The sequence below is a fragment of the Rhagoletis zephyria genome, unplaced genomic scaffold, assembly GCF_001687245.7.
Source record: "Rhagoletis zephyria isolate East Lansing unplaced genomic scaffold, Rhagoletis_zephyria_1.1 Rzeph_scaffold_00510, whole genome shotgun sequence".
In the NCBI taxonomy this organism is placed as follows: Eukaryota; Metazoa; Arthropoda; class Insecta; order Diptera; family Tephritidae; genus Rhagoletis; species Rhagoletis zephyria.
In genome coordinates, this window is record NW_016157594.1 from 63,185 (window position 1) to 88,252 (window position 25,068).

Consider the following 25,068-nt stretch of genomic DNA (forward strand, 5'->3'; position numbering starts at 1 on the left):
TAAAGTCCGTTTAATTTTCCCGTAAACGAATACGAGTGTTCAAAGATACAGTCGTAGCGAGCCAAGGTATGAAAAGTGCAGATAAAGCAAAGATGAATTTAGAGCTCTGTGTTACAGAATAAAAACAGGAACAAAACCATGTACATTAAGGCGGGTGAATTTTTTTCGTCTATGCGCATATAGCATAGGAGGACTCTATGTGCAATTCCCAGCAAATTCACCGAATAAACAATGGGTCTAAAATCAATTTGGAGTTTGCCAAATTGCGAAAAAACGTTTCGAAGAAAATGTGAAATTTTCCACTGTTGCGCCCTCTGGTGGAAATTTTAAGAAAAATATAAGTGCAAAAACGGATTCAATGACCAGAAAACCGCTTATAGAAAGTTTTTTCTTTAATTTAGCACTTCCTAATGACACAACAGAAAAATGCTAAGAAACCTATTTTCGCAATTTGACAAACTCCAAATTGATTTTAGACCCGTGGCTTCTTCGGAAAATTTGCTTATATTTACGTTTAAAATCCTTCTGTGCTATACGCGCATAGTAGAAAAAATATCCCATACAAATTGACCCGCCCTAATGTACATATGTATCTGAAAAATTACCTTTTTAAGAAAAATGTTACCTAAATCTGTTGCAAAAATTAACTTATAAAGAAAATATTATTTCCAAAATTAAGATTTTTCGCATTGATTCAATGAAACGTGTTTTACAATTCTAGAAGAAGCCCATCCCTAATTTGAATATCATGTTTGTTTGCGATGAAATGGAAGAGCGCTGTCTTTTTCAATCTCCTATGTGAAGTGAAATGAGAAAACACAGATTTCCTCTTTGGCGTACTGTGACTACCTTTATTGTACACAAAAAAAAAAATCACCACTCGATAAGAGTCGTTTCTTGAACATTGCTGCGACTCGATTTTTATATTGTACAGCAGAATTCTTAGTGGCAGATTTTTTTCTTTCCCATATGAAACGCATACGACTCGCAAGTAATTCATGTAGTTTCGCACCAAAAAGAGTTAACCTCGAATCGCTTCTTTTTGAAAATGCTTGCTGGGTATTCCCAAATCTTCAGCTAGCGTAATGAGAATCATTGCTTGCATTTTTCGTAAACTTTTATAACTTTTCCAATTTTTTCATAATTGCTTTGAATTTGTTGTTATTAGCATTTTCTCTCTTAACTACATACATAGCTGCTGAACGAAACTTTATAACAGTTTTATTGCTTTTTGTGGTTATCTTTCGTTGCTTAATATTGCTTACTGTTTCTACGATGTGATTATTGCATGTGGTTCTGCATTCTTTCTACTTAATAAGCGAAATATGTATATATTTTTTTTATTGGTGTGTCTATAAATATTCAGTATATATGTGTGTATGTATGTGTATTATTAAAGTTTAAAATTGCATTAGTCATTTAAAATTGTAAAAATCTGTCTCTAATCCTTATAGCCTAATTCGTTGTATGCGAAACGTTGCTCTTTGTTTTCATCAAAATGTTATTTATTCGTTGCCTTGTAAATCACGTTTGCGTTTACTTATTTTATAAGCTTTTAATCAAATTTAATGTGCATGCTGAGTATGAGGGTGCTTTGTGAATGGAGTTGTATGAATGTGTTTTCGTTGGAAAAATGCTATGAAACGCTTCTGAGATTGCCCGCAGCTCAAGAGGACGCGTTGTTGCTACTTTCTAGTGAATGAAATGTGGGAAAGCGCTAATCGTAACTACTAGTTGAATATTTTGAGCAAAGTTTTATTTACAAATGAAATGAGTACGGAAAATTTCAATAAAAAATCCATTTAAAAAAGCTCTTGCAGCTCTTTGAAACTGGTATGAGTATGAGTATGCGATGAATATGAGTATCAGTATGCGTATGAGTATTCACGGTCGAGTGTTGCTCGAATGCTGGTGTATTTTTAATTGTTTTTTTTTTTTTTGTTACTCATATTTGAAGTTGTTGTTGCTTTGTGAATCTCCCAACTCTTAAATACTACGAGTTTGCTTTTCTAGAACTACTTAACTTACTACTGCCTTAAATCTGCATATTATTTCTAATTTTCATTTTGTATATGCATTTATCGAGTATTCTTAATGTTTTGTGGACGTTTTGTGATGTCTCGTGTGTTCAGCGTGTGTTCAATTGTACAAATACTAAATTTACTAAAACATAAGAACGAAAAACATAAAATATCTATGTAAGTAAATATGTAAGATTTAAACTATTTAATTAAATTATTATAATATTAAGTAGTTTTAATTCTATTCATACTGTCACTGGTAATTTTGCCAACCCCGTAAGGGTTAATTTACACTGGTTTTAACTATGCACATAAACGAGTCGACATGCCACACATTCGCTTGCAACAAAACCGTAACTTTTGCACTTCAACTTTCCGAACTTTTCCACTCTTAACTACCTGCTTGCTCTTAACTATTACTTACAATTGCACCAAAGGGCCACTTAACTGCTGCTGTGTGTTCTGGTGTTCTGTTTTCCTTCTGTTCATCTCAATGTTGATTTTAGCCGACGAAGGTCGCTTCCACCTTCACCATTGTGGCTGCCGCAGCTGCTGCCGCCGCGACTGCTGCTGCTGGTGTTGGTATCGTAAGCGCACTTATACTGCCAATATTTACCGCCGACGGTGTTGGCGAATTGCTGATGTAACGCCGCTGCTGCTGTGCCGTCGGCGCCAAAGGATAATCTTCCATGGAGGGTGGTGGCGACACCATACCGTTGCTGGCATCGCTGGCGCTGTCGAACTGCATGTCCGCCTCGTCCTTGAGGCACGCCGATTCTAGATGCTTGTTGAGGTACGACTTGAGCGCGAATGTTTTATTGCAGCGTTTGCATTCGAAATTTTTATCGATCGAGTGCGTCTGCATGTGCGCTCTTAGATTGGAGCGGTCTGCGAATGCTTTGCCGCAATGTGCGCAGCCATATGGCTTTTCGCCAGTGTGCGAACGCAAATGGCCCTGCAGGAGCCAAGGACGTGAGAAAAGTTTGCCACAAACGTCACAACTGTGCGAGAGTTTGTGCGTGAGCAAGTGCATTGCCAGAGCCGGCATTGACACGTACGCTTTGCCGCAGGTGTGACACTTCTTCGCTGATTGCGAATCGAGCGAGCGGTGCGTTTGTTTGTGGCGCGAGAGATTGCTCGACGTGGCGTACTGTTTGCCACATTCGGTGCAAGTGTACTTGGCCTTCTGTTGATCTTGTTGTACTATGGTCGTGGGATCGGTGACATGTTTGCGCTTCGAGCGGCCGTCGCTAACGAAGAACGCCTCATAGGTATAGGCCACGGTCTTGTTTGACTGGGTAGTCGTCAGCTGGTTGGTTGTGTTGCTGTTCTCATTTTGGACGCTGCTTGCCGGCGAACTCGGCTGCCGATCGCTATCTGATGCGCTCATAACGCTGTGCAGGGAAGCGGTACTTCTGGGTCGCTGCTCGTTTGCGACAATAGCGGCCGCTGCCAAATCTGCGATGGATGGACCACTATGGTGTATGATGGTCTCCTGTTGTTGTTGCAATTGAATAGCATGAGTTATTTGGTGCAGCGGATGTTGATGATGATGTAACGGGTGCAGTTGTGACGGCGGCGTGGGATTGTGCTGTACTTGCTGCACCTGCTGGAGCTGATGTGGCTGTGTTGGCGGGTGGAAGGCTGTGGAAGCACTCAGATCGAGTATGGCGTGAGCGGCGTGCAAATCCTCCTCAGCTGGTATACGCAAACTCTCATATGGAGAACGCAAACGCTCCACACTTGGCCTATCATCGAGCGAATATGGCCGGTAAATGTCTTTCTTTTTTGGAGGGAGCGATAGTGCAGCGCCAGTGCTGGTGAAGCACATAGCCAGTGATTTATTTCGTAGTGCGCTTGACTCAGAGCTCATCTGGATGTTGTGCTGTATGTTGTCATCGCTATGTGACTCTGTCTTAATGCGTACGATGGGCGGACTGAGGCGGTCGCTACTGCTACTATTGGACGCTGTTACCACACTGGAATAACTCGACGGAGACGCTGAAGGCGAAGAGGCGGTCGAGGGCGGCGGCGTGTGCACGAACGAGGAATAATGATGGGCCGTATGCGGTAACGGTAGGTTGTGATGGCCAGTGGCGACAGCAGCAGCAGCAGCAGCAGCCGTCGCAACGGCGTTAGCCGCATTCGTAATTACAGTAACTTCGCCGTTTTCCATTCTGGGCAGGTACGCTGTGTAGTGCATGGGTGAAGCGTCATGTCCAAAACCTGCAAATGCCAAGAAGAGAGTAGCGATGAGCAAAGGGAATTTTTAATTTTACTCTTGCAGCCATAAAATCAATAAACCCAAAGGCGAGTACTGCAAGTTCGGAAAATCTGCACGCCAAATATATGTATGTAAGTAGAGATGGACTGGGAACGAGCCTACACACATGAAAGACTAGTACAAAAAATCTCTCGTAATTGGCAAAGGGCCAAGTAAATTTCAGCAGCAATATGAGTGGCACATCCTTGCTATACAAAGTTGTTTGGGAAAGGAGAAATACGGGCAAATTTTGTTTATTTTTTAAATAGCAAGGCGAAAAAAGCAACGAAATGCATGAACTGCGTAATTTTTGTGATATAGCACCTATATATATATGTATGTATGTACATATGTACAAGTACATACATGCTTAGTAACTCAAAATTTCTCCTTTGGCAGAAAAAGCAAACAAATATTTATGTTCTCTTGTTAATCACATGGAAAAGAGAGTCTTCACTAAGACTTTTTCAACAAATTGCAACAGAAAATTTGCTTCAGCTTTTTTCGGGGAAGTTTGTGTAAGGACTGAGGACATTTTAGCGCATAAAGTAAAAATTTACAAATTTTGAATTAATATACTTTTGAAGAATATGTGTGCATATCGGAAAGGAATAGAAAAATTAAACATAACTTTAAATTAAAAAATATATATTCAGCGCTTTTAAATGAAGGAACCTACAACCTTAATTCCAACGGAGATTGAAATGTTTGGATGGAAAAACAAATTTTTTTTTTTAATTTGAGTGTTGTGCTGACCGGCGATCCAGCTTAAGTCCTATCGAGTGATAATTTGCAACCTTTAACATTCGACTACGGTGGGCGTCAACTTTAAACTATTTATGTAGATTTATTAACAGGGAACGGATTTTTAGGACCTAAAAACCAATAAAAAGGCAAAATAACGAAATAGTCTAGAAATGGCTAAATAAAATAGCAAAATAGGCAGGAAAAGCACTAGAATACGCAAAAAAGACAAAATCCGAAAAATAATCAAAAAGTACATTAATTTTCGAAATATTTATTTTACAATTAAAAAGAGAAAAACTATGAACTAGTTTCATTATATGAAAAATTTCTACTTTGAATCTTTAACTATTTTCTCCTTTCGAGTTCTTAACTCACAAAACTTTAATCTCTATAGTTGTGGTAAGATTGAACCACAAGATGCATTTTGAAGTTTTCTGGCAGCATTTTCAATCCATTTTCGCGAATATTTAAACCCATTGAATGTACTAAACGTGCGCTCCACGTGATTTGAAACAAGTGGCGCCCAACTTAAATAAGGAACGTTTAAAACTTTCATATTATCAGGAATAAGGGCTTTTTTCTTGCTCTTTACAACTAAACGCCGCTCTAAATGCAGCTCTCAAAAAAAGGACAAGACAAACAATGCCATTATTTCGTGTGTGTGTCCAAGGAATTTTAACATCTGGTACTTCACATCCTGTGGAATCACTCTTTCCTCAAAAAATAATGGAACGCGCATAGATTTCTGTTGCAAGCATGGGTTGCCTGTGCTCAAAAAAAACTTTAGAAAACCGTACTAGAAAGGGTAGAAAACTTTTTAAGAACTGCGTACTGCTTTTAGATAAGAAAATTTATTAGGCATTTCTTGTACGTTATTTTATATGGAATTTTTGCTTTTCTTGAGAGCTGCACATTGGCCTTTAAAGTAGAAAAGGCAAAAAGAGGCAAATATTTTAAAAAATGCAAAAGAAAGAAAGGCAATTTCCATAAAATCCGTTCCCTGTTTATTAATAACATGAAAAAATAGTGATATGAAAGATACCAGATCATTTTTTGTACCTAAATTTCATCTTGTTAAAAATAAGTGGCTAAATAGTCTAACGCAGCAGCTTGTTGGGTTTTGAGGTGGAAGAGAAATAAATTATAACATCTAAAATAGGAAAGGATAGTTTGAAAATTCGAACTTTTAAATTTGCGATGGCAACCAAAGGTCAGCTGAGTTGATAGTACCACAAATTATATTACAGATGGCAAATTCCAACTGAAAGCTAGAAACTGAAGTTTATATCAGTGATGCTCAGAGAAAGCTTTAAGTCAGTGCGGCCCATATAAAATCTATAAAGAGCTTTGAAAGTTCCGCCCGCGGGCGCTGTTTTGAGCATCACTGGTTTAGATATATTCACTGAAGTAATGACCAAAAAATAAATCGCGTCAGAAGCTTGGCAAGCCTTTCCTCAGATTTTATAGCAGTTATGAGCATAAAGAACTTATATCCCGTGAACGTGCATGATTTAATGCTGTCATAAAATTCTTGATTTTTTGGCTAAACAGAAGCATCGTTGATGAATTAACTTTTGAAGGAAGCACAAAATCAGATCAACTGCTCTACAAGTGTATTCTGCCGTGACTCGGACATAATTTGTGCTACATACATATATCCAGCCTTGATAAAAAAATACTCTGCTTGTCTTCAGAATATCGAAAGCTTTTTACAGTCACAGAAATTGGTCATTTGGTAAGGAATTCCACTTTAAAATCTAAGAGCTCCTCAAAGAATCTAAACCGCTACCCAACAAATTGGTTTTGTACTCCACGAAATTAAGTCATTAGGTAGGTAATAATATCGCTAAAATCTCTTTTAATCGATCAAAGTTATTTATTTTGGAAAAAATATTTCTTAATTCCAGTTATTTTGTAATTTTTGAAATTCTACGAATTTTTTATTTTTCAAAATTTAAGATACTTCAAAATGTTAAAATTAAATGATGAAAATATTCTTCTTGCCAAATCGAATGAGTCTAGTGCAAGAAAGATAGTCTGCTTGATTTTTTTATATAACAAAACTTACCCTTCATATTGACTTTACTCCATATGGTACTACGGTTTCAATCGAAAGAGCTTTCAGAGAAATTCAGAAAAATTACACTGAAGATGGCAGAGCGCCAAAATCGGACAATTTAATGAGCAGTGCTGACGAGTCTAAGCAAAATCTTATTTTGCATATACATATCTGGCAGTTCTGTTCGTTTTTGTATATATTTGACATAAGAGTTTTTTTCATACAACAATATCGTACTTTTTCGACGAAAAGGAAGTGAGTAGCAACGAGATGTCAGGCATTTGATAGAAAACAGCAGCTGGACGATGAAACCGTAGAAACTATATGACAAATTAAAAACACGACATGAATTTGATTAAATCCGAACAGACTTGGCGATACATTAAGGCAAATTTTACCAATAAACCAAATGTTGAACACAGATATGTTAAAAAGAAAAATGAAAAGCCAAATGTCTAGAAACCCTGGCTATACCACAAGTGTTAATATAAGATGTATGTATTATTTACTGGATCCACAAGATCTATGGAAGAGATAGTTTTTGGTTGATAATTTAAAAATGCATGGAATTTTATACACTATTTTGATATTATTGAATAAAAAAGAGATTGAAATAAAACTCATTGATTTCGCATATTTAAGAGCATAGTAACAGGTTGGCCAAGCTTTGCTCGTAGTGCATATACGTTTTTGGCTTTTATTGTGCAAAGTTAAATAAAAAAATGGCTTTTGATATCTTGTGAAATTAGTAAATTTCTTACTTTAAAAATTAGATGGCAACCCTATTGGAAATTCGTGCACATGTTTAGCGTATATGTGCTGTGTAAACATACAAAAAGCGCTTACTGAGATTAACAAAATAAATACATATTTGTGTAAAAAAACGTGGCAACCCACATCGAAAATCTTTTCGGTCCAAGCTTCTCCAAATACCTTTCACATGATATCCACATTCTGTTGTTTTAGTTAAATTTTCTAAAATCGAAAATAAGTGGCAACCTTACACTAATATCCTAAGGTATAACAATTAGTATATAGGCAAAACATTTTTTAAGTGTCTTTTTTTAGTATCCATGAATAATAACATTGCACCTTTATTTTCTAAACTAAAAATAAAATAAATATGCGATTCAAAGTAGGTGGCAACCCTATTCTTTAATATTTATAAATTGGGGATGTTTAAATACCTTCCACTTGATGCCCATATTATGATGTTTTATTTAATTTATAACAAATTTCGAATAGGTGGCAACCTTATACGAGTATTCACGAAGATTAAGCCTATTTAGACAACATTTAATTCAAAACATTATCTATGTATATAAAAAGACGTATCGAAAAGGTAGTAGCTTTAGAGCAAAAACAAATTTTACGTGTATTTTATTACTGCTTCTGGGAAGCTATGACACTGACTAGCAATCAATATTTCGAAAAAGAAGGAGTTGTCAGTTTCAAAATAGTAATTTGGTACCCTTCTCTATTTTGACAAAACAAAATAAAAAATTATTACAAACCGTCACAGCCGAGGGCCTTAAAATCAATGGATAACCTCCTTGGATTGAAAGTGCTATTATATAGTGCCTGGTATAGGGCCAACCTGCAAGGTTTTGACTCAGCTGGCCTGAAGTGACGCGGCACTAATAGAGCTCCTGGAATTCAATAACTCTATATGGTTTTCATATATGAGCAAATCTCACGAATTGTTACATTTTTCGACAAATACTTGTTTTTGATCGAAAATGGTGGTGCACCTGTCATAGAAAATGCATTATCTTCAGTTTTGTACAAAGAACAAGATTCCATCGCGAAATTTTATTGAAATAAAAACTTAAAACATAAACTAAAAATTGTAAAAAATAACCACTCATGATCATATACCTGTAGTTGCGAATGTAACGTATACGACCCGTAGTACCAGACGCAGTCATCTAACACGTTTACTTGCACGCCTTAATTTAAAAGTAATTAAATATTGGCGTGGAAGATTTTTACACAGTATTCTATATTACATACATATATATTACTTTCCTCATGTAGTATATGTATAACAATTTTTGAAATTGAATTCGAGTGTGCCAATACAAATTTTAAAAATTGAACTCATTTTACTCAATGTAATTTTTTATTACTTTGGCTACACACTAGTTTTATTACACTAGATTCGTTCGCTTTGACAAGAAGAACGCTTTAAAAATCGTGAAGTTTTTAAAATTACAATAATATATCTGCGACAGATATTCTGCATACTGTCATTTATTTTTAATTTAGTGGCACACTCTTGAAACTTCACAGATGTGTTGTATTTGATGCCAACGTCCATTGCTTATAATATGAACATTCTAGTTGGAAACTTCCTAGTTATAAAGAAAAAAAAACAATTATGAGATTTTTGAGTAGCAATGAAAAAACTAAGAATTTCGGTACTTTTTCGTCCAAATAAACATTTTAAGGCTAAAATTCCTAAAAAGCACTTGATTTTATTGTACTTGTTTCTGGAATAAATGTGAGAGAAGGTAGTGACACTAAAAAAACACTCGTTAGATTTTCTCGCATGTACATACATAAAGGGAGCTACTGTGGATGTGAAAACTGAACAGCGCCTATTTAAAATCCAATTTCCAATCCAATTTGCCATAATTCTTAGGGTGGAGACATAATTTAAGATTACAAAGTTTCTTAATAATATTTTAAGAGCATGCTTAAATTTTCTTCGCTGTTGTTAAACTCTGAACTCGAATTCGATAACGGAAAGTAAATTTATCGCATAGATATTTTTAAAAACTTTTCACCAAAGGCCAGATATTAAGCTGCCCAGTAGCCGGAAATAAGTCGTGTGCCATTAGAGATACGACAAGCGTGGCTGACGAATATATGTACAAACACCACGCACTATGCGTATTTGCAAACATACACACAGTCACATGTATGTATGCGCATGCATGCGTATTGAATTAGTTTGTGCCTAAAACATAAAACAAAAGCTACAACTCTGAAAAGGACACAGATATGTACATTGTACATCTACTCCGAGCATTGTGAGCAAGAAAGCCACTGATAGCCTCACTGAAACGGGATTAACGGCGTGCAAAGCCGAATAATATATATACATACATACATACAACGTACAATGCAATATTGTACATATATGTGCGGCGATTATGCCTAGCTATATATATAAATGTTGAAGGAAAAATGTTTCATCGTTGTTGCTAAAGTGTGGAATGCGATTTGCCACGCCGCGGCAAACTTAATGCGCCGTAACACCATAAAGTACATCCTGATTTTCATTTGTAAAAAATGGCTTTGGGAATACAAATTCACTTGCACATTAAAGCGTCGGAAGGCAAATATCCGATGGCCAGACATCAGCCGCGTCTGCTGTCAGTTTACAGTTTTGTTGCTGATTGCAAAGAATGGCAATGCACAGGTCTAACAGATTCGTCCTGGACGTACATATATATGAGCATAGATACTTACATATGTAACGGGTGATTTTTTTGAGGTTAGGATTTTCATTAGTATTTGACAGATCACGTGGGATTTCAGACATGGTGTCAAAGAGAAAGATGCTCAGTATGCTTTGACATTTCATCATGAATAGACTTACTAACGAGCAACGCTTGCAAATCATTGAATTTTATTACCAAAATCAGTGTTCGGTTCGAAATGTGTTTCGCAAACCCAATTGCTGCGAACGGCGACGAATCGACATTTCACGGTCTTCAGCAACACTCTCAGAAACAGACGCAATATTCTCTTCTGTACGCACTGTACGCATTCGTGTGGTTGGTTTAATGTCCAATAAAGTAAACTGAGTGCGAAACTTGGTCACAATCGCATTAATTGTTTGCTCACTTGGTCGATTATGTAGACCATAAATCGGACGTAAAGCGAACCGAACACTGATTTTGGTAATAAAATTCAATGATTTGCAAGCGTTGCTCGTTAGTAAGTCTATTCATGATGAAATGTCAAAGCATACTGAGCATCTTTCTCTTTGACACCATGTCTGAAATCCCACGTGATCTGTCAAATACTAATGCATGAAAATCCTAACCTCAAAAAAATCACCCGTTATATGCACTAGTCTAGCTAACACATACAAATGAATGTATGTATGCACACAGTGTTTGTGTAGACAAGTTTTTATTTTGTTTTTATTTTTCGTGCACTTGTATGCGTGCGTGTGTCTGGCTAAACTTTAATTAAGCAACTGCAGGGTTGTTATGAAGATTTATGCAAGTGACATGTGTCACATTCTGGGTCAACATGCGATGCGCATAACTCATGACAGGCTTAAAATTAAATATTTCAGCAGCGCAACAAATGTGACTACCGATATTCGAGCATATGTTTGTACATGTGTGCTATTCAAACACAAGCACAAGCACACACATGTGGATAGGTGCAGGCAAATTGGTTTTTTTGTATGCAAAAAATTTCAGCAACAGGGTTGAGTGCTGAAAAGTATGCAACGAAAAATGTATGTATGTACATATATAAGTACATTTGCATTTATCTGTGTTTACTTTGTGCGCTTTTAGTGATTATATTTTACACACATACATATGTACATTCGTGTACATAAGCGAATGTATAGTAAACTTTAATATGACCAGTAGCAATAGCAATTGTCGTCTTGAGTTTCCACGCAGAAAGCCGTAAGGAATACAAGAACAACAAAACTAAATAGAATGGTAATGACGTTGGACAAAAAACAAACAAATTTTGCATGCTTCAATGTACATACTATACATATATGTACATACATTAGACTGCATCACCAACAAAAAAATTGCGGTTTTTCCGACGGGATACAAATCGTATTATTTATTAAAATACTACAACCAAAATATTTCGGAAAAATATTAAGATTTACGTGATCTGGGCCGATTTGAACATGCCTCCAAAAATGGAGTTTTCTTATGAATAAGAATAGTTTCTTAAAGGAGTTTTTGAAAAAAATCCCCTCAGATGACAAAACAGTTGAAGCTTAAAAAATCTGCATAAACATACATACTAAAAAAAAATTCAACGGAATTATAAAAATTACATTTTCGATGCTGTTTTTTAATTTTTTTCAAAGACGGGTTTAAGAAAACCTTTAATAATTTAGACTTATAAGGTATCAGTGGAAATGCATTTTCTCACCCTTTTGATTTCTTTGCGAAGAAACTCATTCACGTCCCATTTTTTTCCAAATGTAAAGTAGTAAAAAGGGCGAAAAAAAACCTCTTCAATGATACCTCATAAGTCTAAATCGGCAAAATTTCAAGTTTTTCTTAAATCAATATTTGAAAAAAGCCCAAAAAACAGTATCGAAAATCTCATTATTATGATTCCGCTGATTTTTTTTTTAGTATTTTCTTATGCAAATTTTTTAACCTTAAAGCGTCTTGTCATCTGAGAGACTTTTTTCAAAAGTCTAATATACATAATGATAATATACATATATGATGCATACCAAATTTTTATTTTTACTTTATGTCCAAAAGAATATATGACAAAATTGCGCAAAAGAGGCGAAAATCAGTTTCGTTGAATTTTTTTACCGTATTTCGCGCTCAGTGAAGTTTTGAAACCGAAAGCCTATTCAAACAGTTTTAAAAATTTTAATTAGTGCATGGACAGATTATGTCCGCATAAAGATATCATTTTTTATGATCAGACTATTTTATTAACCGTCATTCAAAGTGTTAAATTCAAAAAGTCATAAAGATTCGTTTTTTTTTTTAACCAAACCTTGAAAATGCTTTTAGGAATCAATATGTTTTTTTTAGTGTTTTGAAGTAATATATATATTTTCTTTAATCTGTAATTTGCTAGTAGGACTAGTAGGACTAAGGGTAGAACTCCAAAAAGTGTACTTATATACTGCATATACTGCAAAGTCAGTACAGTTAAATCGACTTAAGCTATTATGTTTTTCATGAATAACTTTTGGGGTTTCACCAGTGTTATTATATTAAGCTGATATACATACATCTATGTACTTTGTAAACTTAAAAAAATGTCGGTCGTGTTCACAAATTAAAGAAGCATACTTTGAAAACGAACTGTCACTACTTTGAAGAATTATTTATTGCGACAGACCATAATTGAACCCAGGGTCTCTTGGGGCCTGCCTCTGCGCACTCAGCCACAGCCAAAACAATGTGTTTTCAAATGTTCAGATGGAATCAATTTCCTTACAATCCACTATGAGTAATTTGACTAATTTTTGTGGCAAAAATTAATTATGACTAAACAAGTACATTATTATTGGCACGTTTTTGCAAACAAAAAATCTTAACGAAATTGCTCACTTTTAAATTTGTGGTTATATTCAAAAAGTTTGAATGCAGTTTTTTATAAATATTTGTGTTTGCTGCAACAAAATTTTACACAACTTTTCATTTCATCTCTTTAATGACAAAACGATGTCATCTAAACACTGATTCATGTATTTGCGTTGCTGTTACGTGAAGCAAAATTTCAATTGTGTGGACGATTTCGCACAAACAGTCGATCGAACAGTTTTTGGTTTCCATGAAACAAGACAATGTCAGCACGATATCGTCCAGACGATTGTCGTCAAACGTGATTCATGCCCAGAATTTATTCGGTTTGAAGTAGGGATGGACATAGGACTAAATATTTAATCCCGATCCCGCCCAAACTTGAAACTAAATTTCGACGTTTTTTAGAATTATACTGCGGGCCTCGTGGGTCACGAAATCTATCAGTAAGATAAATTCACATGTCTTTCAGATAAATTTTAAATAATAAAAAATAATAATGAAGGATCTGGCATCTTCCATTTATCTTGTTTCGAATTGCTGTTCCACACACATAAAAATCAATATACTCGCGAAACTAGATGCCAAATACAACAAAGCTGTGTTTTCAGTCTTTCCCTCTGACGTCAGGTTTGTTTTAAACGACTTTTAAATTTCATAGATGCATATGATTAATTCAAAAAATTATTATAAAAATTCGGTGAAATGTGGAATAACAGTATGGGTATAAAATAAAAGTAGAATTGATTTGGTTGACAAGGACGAATGTTCATTGAAATATTCTTTTTAAATTTTTTTCTTTAAATATCCTTGGAAATTTTGAATACTTATTTTTGAAATATTTATATGTTAAGGATAATATGTATGAACACGAAATGCATCCTAGAATTTTGTCCGTCTGATATTAGTAGTTTATGATGCAAAGAATTAATTGAAAGGGCATTTTCAAAACATATTCGTCCTTTGGAGCCAAAATAAAAAATCATTTTTAAATGTCGTTTTAATATGCGCGTAATTGAACTGAATATTTACCAACATACAATACTTTCGTTTATAGTAGGATCAATTACGTTTCGAATTGATTTTAATATTTTTTTTCCTCAATGTAGTTTCGTGAGTTTATTGATTGTTTCGTGTGTTTTGAAATTTTTCCAATTTTGTGTTCTCGGAGAACATCTATTTAAAGAACTGGAATGGGAGTTTTCGTTAATGAAAAACGGCACTATTAAAAATATTTCAACAATGTCATGAAAGCCGCTTGTAGAACAAAATCGCTTTACAGAAATTACCGTACTATGCTAAGCCTGACTTAAGGCTCGGTTATGCATACTTTGCACTGCACTGCATAGCATGCCCTTTTACGCAGAAATCAAAAATCAACAGACTTCTACATATGTAATGCTGTGCGTTGGGTAACCGCTTACACACAAAGCTCATTTAACAGATTCCTTATGTGATGACTCTTATGCAATGCCAAGTATGCATAACTAAGCCTTAAGTCTAGGTTGACTTAGCATGGTATGGTTTGGAGACGTCGATATGACCAAGCTACTGAAGTTTATGAAAAATTAATTGAATCATTTCCGAAAGTTACATAAAAAATAATCTAAGTACATGGAAGAAAATACTCTAGCTGAAAGAAGAAAAAAAACGTGATTGTGAGAGGTATTTTCAACGCGCTCTAGGTCACGAATTAGGCGGAGTAGGGACAAAAATTTCATATATAAAATATTTTCTGCAAAATTTTTCTAAACCTCATCAGTTTAATACCCATATCGCAATATTCTATTTAGCTTAGCAATTAAATTGAATTGAAATTTTCAAAAAGGTGGCAACCTTCAACAAAAATACTTTCCTTAAACCTTTTTCTTTTGACAGCCATATTGTAATATTTACTTTATCTAATCAATTTACTTAAACTTCAATTTTCAAGCAGGTGGCAACCCCTATTTCTCTATATTTTAAGTTAGAACTGTAGCAATGCACTGGTGAAAACTGCATTCAATTCCATGCATTAGTTTTCGACAGACAGACAGGTAGACAGACAGACGGACAGACAACAATTCTAAAAATTTTTATTTGGCTTCTGTTGCTCTAATAAAGAAACCCTATATTAATTTTTCTTTAATATTTATAATGTACAGACATTGGCCTGTTAAAATTTTATTACAATTATGTATAAATTACCATAGGTAAGCAGCAATATTTCGTATTAAATATTTGTAGTTTATCACACCCAGTACCGTTTCGATGCTGTCTAAAAATGCGTAGTTCAGGAAATTTAGCCAAACAATCGACCTTATCCCAGGGAGGTAATTTAGCTTAAATGTGAAGTAAGGAATGCTTTTGCATTTTACGTGTATTCTAGATGCGTGCTCGCAAAGGACCTAGTAAGTCAAACACAAACCTGTTTTTAATTAAATGCAATCTAAAGGGTCGCTTAGTGAAATTCATATATGTACACATATGCTTTAAAACATCATTCGATGCTTAAAATCTGATAAATAATAGGCTAATTCGTTTTTCTGAAACTTGATACAAATCAAAACGGAAGGCAAATATAAAGTCAAAGCTCAATATACAAAGGCATTTGTTACTTATGTATATGTATGTACATATTTACGTAAGTATGCACACGTTAATGAAATTAAATGCTTACTTTTGCCAACGCATGCATACATACATATATGAAATACCCACACTTAAGTATGAAGGCCACATACATAACATTGTACAATCCATTGCAATGGAGTTTGAAATTTATTCTACACACCACAGGCAGTCCGTCTGCGTAAAGCACTCATAATCAATGCCATGTAGAAATATACATATACTATGTGTTTCTATCAGCTGAGCTACAGCGGGGTCACTGACGGCTTCTGATCTTAAACAAAAAAGCTTCAAAACAACGGTTCAAAAAGCAACAGAAAAAAATACAAAATGAAATAGTTTTCAGTCCGACTCAAGGAGAATGCACACACACACTCACAGACGGGCAGGGACGGCAGGACAAAACCCAAAGCGGAAGCTGGTAATAGGATAAAGCAAAGAACCGGCCAAGCCAGCCCGACTCAGCTGGCGCACTTTGACGCGACGCCACTTGAAAGTTCACAACGAAGCCAACCCCTTTTTTTCGTTTGGCGTAAATCCCTCATGCAACAGAAGGCACTCGCCGTCTGCCGTCTATCGTTTGCCGCTTGGTTACTACTAAACAACAGACGATTGCTATCCCCTGTCTGCTTTTCGGCTTCCCTCCCTACCTGACAAAATTCTGCGACCCTTAAATTTGCTGCGAATTTTATTTCTATCACATGGCTACGGTCCTGCTCTCTATCCGTCGCGTTGCCCCTTGCATGTCTGTGCATTCTGCTTTTGCTCATTTTACTTCACCAGTTGATTTGTCGACGGATTATTTCGCTCAAATACACAATTCGATGTTTGAACGATTCCGTGGAAAATTGCGCAGGGGAAAACGCACCACCAACAACAATTGCAAAACAAGCAATAAAAATCGAAAAAACATACATTTTCAATTTGCGAGAAAATGCTGAAATTTGTCAAACGATTAGCTTCGAGCTAGCTCACGAACTCGAAAGTTGATTTGAGGCTTTAAAGCAGCAAAGTCGAAAGCGATTTAGTTAAGCAAAAAAAAAAACTTTGAGTTGCACAACAATGAAGAAAAAGAGCAGACTCACGAACATGAAAATAAGATAGGGAACAGAAAAATAAAAAAAAATTGATACATACGCTTTGCGTTATTTGAAAAAAAGAGCTTTATTTTTTTATTCCAGCAATGTTTTCATGCATATCCTCACGGCTGGTGCGAGAAGGATAAACCAGCCAACGCAGGATGTGGCTAAGCAACTGAATTAAGTTAAAAAAATGGAGCGAAGCAGACTCAAAGCCTGAGCCTGTTAGCGCTTGTAATCAAAAACATAAGTTGCCAAAACGGAAACGGAAATGCGTGTTTTACTGAGACAGCGAAATCCAAATGGAAGTAAAGCGTCAGCAGAAGAAACAGAAACAGAAAAACGGCGAGACAACTAGCAGATGGAAATCAGGGTAATAGAAAATTATCAAAAGTGGTTGTTAAAAAAGTCAGTATGTATGTATGTATTTGAATAAGTAACATAAAACTGCCGTAATTTATAAAACATGACAAGCGAAATTAAGTAAATTAGCTAAACAAATGTTAGAAAAAAAAATAGAAAAACATAAAAACAAAGGCAAACGCGCTCAAATTGCAATTTTATCAAACAGCCGTCGGAGCTTTCACTGGTGCGGGCACGATTGAAAGTTTGAGATGATGCACAACACGCAGAAATTCATACCCGAATAAAACTCAGCTTTGAAAGTATGTAAAAACTTGAGAAAAAAATCGTTATATATTCATACCACAACCACAACAAAGGCCAAAAAATATGCGCCACGTTGTAAACATTTCGCATTAGGAAAACTTTGAGCGGAAATGACGTAAATATGACCAAAAATACAAATTTTACTTTACTGTCAACTCACTTGCAACAAACTAGCCGGCTTGCGGATCAAATGTTAAATTTTAGCTTTTTTTTTAATGAACAGCTGCTGAGACAGCAAACTGTGGCAGGAGCTGCTTCAATGACTCGTGAAAACTGCCAACGGTGTGGAGCATTTGAATTCCTGACAGACTTCCCTGTCTGTGGTTTGTACACTTGGCCAAGAGTCAAACGTCTCAAGGGGCGTCCAATTTGAACTTTTTCTGCTCACCGCCACACTGAGTTGCGGGCTGACTGAACTTACCTTAGTAACTATGTACATTCAAATACATATGTTTACATACTTATATATATATAAACATTGGTGTGGGCACTATTTATTAACAAGTGCACGCGCACGCTTTATATATGTATGTATGTGAATAAATTGTACAAACATACATACGTACGAGTATAAGGACAGGCATAAGTTCACATGAACCTGAGCCGCGCATTTAATTTGAAGAAATGGTATTTTGGGACGTTGTTAGTAAATTTATAATTTCTTTTATATGTATGTATGTATTATTGTAATCACACAAATATATAAATATATATATATATTTTTTTTTTTTTAATAGTAATCAGTGTTGCCATTTTAAATTTCTGGTTTTCGATTTTTTTTTTGTTTTAGCCGAAAAAAGTTATGTTTAGCTTCTAGCTTTTTCTCAAAATTATTTAGCCTCGTCAGAAACACACAAAGAAAGGTTTCCGAAGCTTCGACTTTATGCGACTTTAGCCACTCCTTTGGGAATGACCGAACGGGAAGCTGTAGTTGCATTTAGTGAATTTTTCCACGGATGGGTCGAAACTTGACGGAAGTATCGGTGAATGATTCTTTTACGACATCGTAGATAACTGCATTGCTTCCCAGGCAGAGCTGGCATTAAGGAAGCAGTCGAATTTGTGTAAAACTGCTCGACATTGGCTAGGGAATTTTCCACAATCGGAGTTATTTGGGTACCAGGCCATATTGAAATACTTATAATAATAATAATAATAATAATAATAATAATAATAATAAAAATAATAATAATAACAATAATAATAATAATAATATTAAAAATAATAGATTGGCGCTTACATATATGTTAGTGTTTGGCCGAGCTTCTCCTCCGATTTTGTGGCGTGCGCCTTGATGTTGTCACACAAAGCGGAGGGACCTACAGTTTTACGCCGACTGCGAACGGCGATTGTATTTTTATGAGAAGCTGTTTTTCATGGCAGAAATAAACTCGGAGGTTTGCCATTGCCTGCCGAGGGACGACCGCTTCTAAGAAAAAACCTTTTTCTATATTTTTTGCGATGTTGCTTTGACCAGGGCTTGAACCCAGGTGCTGATGAGTGAAAGCGCGCACTGCTTACCACTACACCACAGCGGCCGACGAAATACTTCTTATACTTACATATATACTTGAAGTGCTAGGGTTTGGTTGGAAATGAGACACCAGCCAGCCTTGTATGAGAATTAGCGTCCACAACTGCAAATGGGCCTACGACATTCTTCTTGTTGGTTCAAATGCGATTAAAGAAGAACTCAGGAAGCAGAAAAGCGAAATAAGGGAGCAACACAATTTGAATAGACCTAATCCTCCAACTAACCTTCCAAAGGGGAAACTAAAACATCCACAGGCATCTTTACAATGTGTTTGAGTGATTTGAAATGTTGCCTGCACTAACAAAAGAATAATCGAATGATTCGAATATTTTTTGTTGCTTTTAGGCCTCGTACAGAGAGACCGATTCCACCTCCAGTAGACGTAAGAAGACCGCTAACTTCATGTAGCTTCATCATGAGCACATTAACCCCCTACAGAGGGCTCATAAGGTCCTAAGTCCACACCTCACTCCAAGCTTCTCAGCTATCTATATAATGGCATAGATGGAAACGTTAATCCGGATTGAGGTTACAGTTGATTTGATCGAAATTGTACCCTAACAGATGGCAGTAATGCGGATTAGTTAGCCGCGAGATGGTGGCTAGTCGAATTTACATAAATTTTTTTTTTATTCATTCAACTAATACCTTTATTTTTTGTTGTTTTTGTTAATACGTTGTCACGAACTTTTTTAATGAAATTAAACCTTAAAAATATAATCAACTGATAATAAAAAAATATTGCGAAATAAAACGAAATTAAGTCCAATAAAATATATACATAAATCAAATAAAAGGACAAAAATGATAATTAAAAATTTTTGGCAATCCCTTGAACCGAGTATCGAACCTGGGTCTCATGGAATTTTAATACCCAGCTTTCACTACTCGGCTACCGCGGACGCCATAGTCGCTTGCTTTAATTTTGGGGATTAGCTGCAGTTAATTCACGAGATAGTTCCAAATTAACGAGTTGATCTGGATCAACGCTGTCGTCTATCTATGCATTAACTCTTTTTGAAAACTAAGCTAGACTGGAAAGCTATAACTCATGTGGGCGCCGTGTGGCGAATTACGGGTCTTTAGAGAGAGAGAGGGAGTATAGTGAAACTATTTGGTACATCAGGAAACTTATGAATGACGCTCATAAAAACTATTGGTGCAATGAAAAATCCTGAAAAAAAAACCAACTAAGAATAATGGATTTGGAACCTTGACAAAACTGATTACGATGCTTCACTGTGCTTGCTAGACTAGTATTTTTTCAGAATTCAAAATCAACCTTTTTTTAGATCTCAGATACAATAGGCAAACAAACCAGTGTACTTGGAATCCAATTAAAAGTTAAATCTTTTTATAAAGTTTTCCAATCGACTGTCTGTTTGGTGTGAGAAGTCCAAGAACCCTTTGAATTTAATTAATTGTGTCATTAATTTGTGGATAATTATTACTAAGCACAAACAATCTTACATATTTCATTTTTCTAATAAGTCGAGTTCTAATCAGGTATTCTTAAAATCTCACTGAAAATACTCTATACATTTTAGACACCTAAATTTTTTCACTGCTTACTGATGTTAACCTAGTTAACACTACTTAACTACTGGCATAATTTTCAGCACCTCCACAACCCATCAAATACAACTCCGAAAGTTTAAAGTTTGAGTTTAATATTTCAGCATAACAATTTCAGATTTGATTATTTATGGCATTGCTTTAGAAAATTTCGATAAATTTACGAAAAGTTTAGTATGGCGTTACGATAAAATCTTTGAGTAGAAGATTTCAAATTTGCTAATTAGACCTTGGTATAAATGGATATATTAAAGAAAACCCCAAACGAGATTTTCTCGAACCCTGAATATATTTCTTAAGTTTATAAGAAATATGTATCATTTTACTTTCGGACTTGAAAAATTTACAATTCTTAAATTCGAAGCTTTGTTGTTCATACAGGTTAAGAAATTAGTATTTTTCCAATGTTAATATGAGTAAAGAGTATCGTTAATTTAGTAAAAATTGTATCAAATTTTGTCGTATGTTATAAAAAGTGGTTGCAAATTCTTAACAAATGTAGCATACGACAAAATTTTACTAAAAAAGCCTTCAGATCTATTTATTAACATTTTCCGTGACTTTGGAGAAAATCTATTGTCGGGTTTTTTTAAAAATGCATTCCAAACTTCCATCGCGATTTCCCAAAACCTGCCGAAAGTAACATACGACAATATTTTATCCAGGCGATGAAATGGGGGAAAATACCCATATATATTTTTTGCTAATAAAAATTATATTAAGCACTGCCTGAAAGCTCATGGAGTTTCCCATATATTTTATATGGGGAAAACACGTTTTCATGGAAATGGTATAGAAATATTGAAAATTTTTTTATCGAAAAACTCTGTTTCTTTTCAGAAGACTTCCAATAATAATATCCAATTGTTTGTTTAACCATTTTGTAATATTAACAATATTTTATAGGTCCGTATATATCGGTAACTTCAAATACGGCTCAGTGCTTTTTTCGAGCCCAAACGAACTCCCAAATCAGAATCTCCACTCAAAGTGACATTGCCTGTGATTGCCTGAATGTTAGTTCCTTGAGAATAAGCCTAAAAAATTGTAATGGTCAGCCTGGAAGACATCTACAGAAAAAAATGATGAGCCTCGTCCAATTACAATATGGCTTCAGTGAGAAATAGGCACCAATATGATCGCGAGCTGGACCCCAGGTCATCTGGAAAACAATATACAAAATAACGTCTAAAGGATTTTTAAGATTGACTACTAAGTAAATAATAGAATAGTTGTATGTTTGCCTACGAGAAATACAACAAAAAACATATAGCCTCTTGAGGACATTAAATTAATAACCAACACAACCACAAAACTGACCAACATACTCATTTTCCCATGCCCAGATGATTTCTCTAACAACACGTTCTCAAAAACAGACCTTTAACTTACCGTTATACAGCGTTGTTGTCCCACGCGTTGCCGCCTCTGGGGAGTGTGGTGGTGGACTTGGCGCTGTAGCACCAGCCGTCGGAGATGAAGGACCCCAACACGTGGCCGTTGGTGTTGAACCGTTGCTGGTGCTGCTGCTGCTATTGCTGTTGCAAGACGAACTTGACGAGGGGATTGTGCGCTGCACTAATGACTCGTCTTTACTGTTATGCTGGATTTCAACGGTTGTCGCTGTAGGCACAACGCCTGCAATAGCCGCCACTGCTACCGCTGCGTTATCACCCACTACATCGATCTCCTCATCATCGTCTATAGTGGAACGGCGCGATTTTGATGTTCGTCTATATTGTTGCGTGCTGCTGGGGCTGGGCGAGCGTGCGGCGTTACGCTTTTGCACCAATTCGATGTTGATTTCAGTTTCTTGGGATTTCTTCAAACTAGTTGCCGCAGCTGTGGCTGCTTGCGCATCGTCAACACGATCGAGCCAAGGGTATGCTTTCCATTTCTTAGCCATTAAACAGCGGGGCATGGTAGGGCAGCGAAAGAAGTTTAAAGTATTGTATCGTTGGAGTTAAAACAAAATTGGGCAAATCGAGTAGAAGGCAGGCTAACGTTGAAATTCGACGGATGAGCCTGCGCTTTTGGTAATTTTGTTTTTAAATTTAGTTAAGCTTGAAGCTGCCAGAGTATTGAGATACATAGGTATTTCGAACGAGCTAAGTTTAAAGGTATGTAGAGGTAATGGATATTGTTGCCGCAAAAAACATTTAAAAAATGCTACTAATTGGTAAAAGAACTTGAATTGATTTGATGATAGTTCAGTAGCTCTTCAATTTGGTAGCAGAATTTGCTCGACGAAATTCAATAGCGTTAAACAACTAAGGCCAATACATTAGATAGACTGTCAACTCAGATGGGTTATGCCACTTTTATTTAAATTTTAAGTTCTGTTTATCGCCGCTGCTACACATTTTAGGCAAGTCAAAATTCCACACTTGCCACACCACTGAATCCATTCGAATAGTGTCTTCTTTTGAAAGGATTTTACAGCTTTTATTACTACAACTTTCGTTAGTTCGATAGTTAGTTTTTACTTTATTGCTTTTACCCTAATTTACTAATACACGGAATTGCTTAATTTTATTGCTTTTCAAAGTTTTTACTTCATTAGAGTCCCCACGTACATCAGTACATACAGACATACATACATACACAAGCACATGGCTGGTTTAAGCATAGAGCTTTTAAATATTTCTCTTTCCTTTCTTTTTGGATGTTTGATGGCTTCTTTTTTTCCTTCAAGTACAAGTGCGTGTAGCTTTCATTGCTGCTTTTTGCTTTTTCATTTCTGACTGTTGCACTTTTGTGTTGACTTGTGATTTGCGTACAACTCTTCCTCGACTGCGTATCGATTTTTAATCCGTGATTCAATAGTCAGCCACTCGATGGTTCACACATTCGACACCCGTCTGCGGGTGAATTGTTCAGTTTTTTTGTTTGTTAGTAATCAGAGCGGTCGCCGAAAAAAATGCGAAATCAAGTATGTATAAATTTTGAGATGCTGAAATTTCAGATTTTTAGCAATTCAGCAGTTTTATATTCATTGTAATAATATCGAACAAAATACACGCGCGTTATTGCTCAATCACATACCATTTTGGATTTAACACTTTTTTATCACTGGTTTTTGTGTTATTTCGCGACTTTTTTATTGTTGTTATTAAAAAATTAGGTTGAAAGTTAAAGTTTAGTGTTTGTCAGATTAATAAAAAAAAACAATGCATAGAATTGATTGAGGTGAAAAAAACTTAAGGATCCGTACAAGAGAATATTATATAAGAGAGAAGAGAAATGCGAACCGAACGTAAGCAACCCTTGGAGGCTTATGAGAACCCGTGGTCATCGTACAACGGCTTTTATACGCACACGCTCGGCTTTGACGGCCGACAGAGCGGAACTCAAAGAAACGTAACGAAACTGAATAAGAGCATGTCGGAACGAAACTGTTCCCAGTCGTTGGGGTGCTTTTGCAACCCCTAGCGCTCGACGAGCCACACAAAGCCGGGCCAAAGGGATGAAGGGCAGCTGATTGGTCTCAACGAGCAATAACAAAGCGAACAAAGGTTGAAACGAAATTCAATTAGAATATCTAGCGCTCTCAGCTGTATAAGACTTCGTGCCTTTGAGCTGTTGCTTCATGTTGAATGGGAAAAGAAACGCACGAATAAGTAAACAACAACTAAATAACAGCCGATTCGCATTCATACGAAAGGACGATGAGCGCGGCGCTAACGTAAGAAGGAACACGTTGGCAAACGGTCGTATGTGCGCTCGCTCACTTGTGAGATTCAACTTGGCAAGTAAACCGAATGATTGTTGAACGTGGCTATAACAGCAACAGCTAAAGCAACAGCCAACCAAGCCAGTATTGGCGGAAAGAGCAGCTGCAGTTTTGTGTGGAAACAGGAACAGGAGTTTCGGCGGCAGCAGCAGCAACAGCACCGCGCAGCGCAACAATCAGGAAGTGGTGTTCCGCTCTCGTTTGCTTAACTGTTTCACCACCACCACCACCAAATGTCTGTCAGTGTGTGTGTGTGCCTGTTTGACAGCGGCACATGCCACATGCTTCAGCGATCAACAATGGGTTATATTTCGATTTGTTGCGTTCAGTATGTCGACGAGAGCCACATTCATCTGCGTGACAAGGCATAGGCCTGTTGCAGGCTTGGGGTTAAACAGATGCTGAGTGTTTCAATTTCGCTTGTACTACAACTATGTTTTGGGAACGGCTGGTTGGCTGTAGGAGAAATTCGAAAGTGGAGTGCTCCAAGAGCGGATGAT

The 25,068-nt window shown here is 36.2% G+C and overlaps 1 protein-coding gene across 1 annotated transcript; it reads right to left on the reverse strand.

The window, feature by feature from the left end:
- Positions 1–554: 554 nt before the first annotated feature.
- On the reverse strand, positions 555–24,096 carry LOC108360050 (serendipity locus protein H-1-like). Its single transcript, XM_017612188.1, has 2 exons — positions 22,228–24,096; positions 555–4,247 (listed from the first exon to the last, which is right to left on the reverse strand). Exons 1-2 carry the CDS (start codon positions 22,754–22,756, stop codon positions 2,524–2,526), a joined length of 2,253 nt encoding a protein of 750 aa, XP_017467677.1. The 5' UTR covers positions 22,757–24,096; the 3' UTR covers positions 555–2,523.
- Between the last annotated feature and the right edge of the window lie 972 nt (positions 24,097–25,068).

Coding starts and splice junctions, on each gene's coding strand:
- LOC108360050 (XM_017612188.1), bottom strand. CDS start 22,756: ATGCCCCGCTGTTTAATGGCTAAGAAATGGAAAGCATACCCTTGGCTC. Junction 4,248..22,227: donor GACAACAACGCTGTATAACG/GTAAGTTAAAGG, acceptor TGGCATTTGCAG/GTTTTGGACATGACGCTTCA.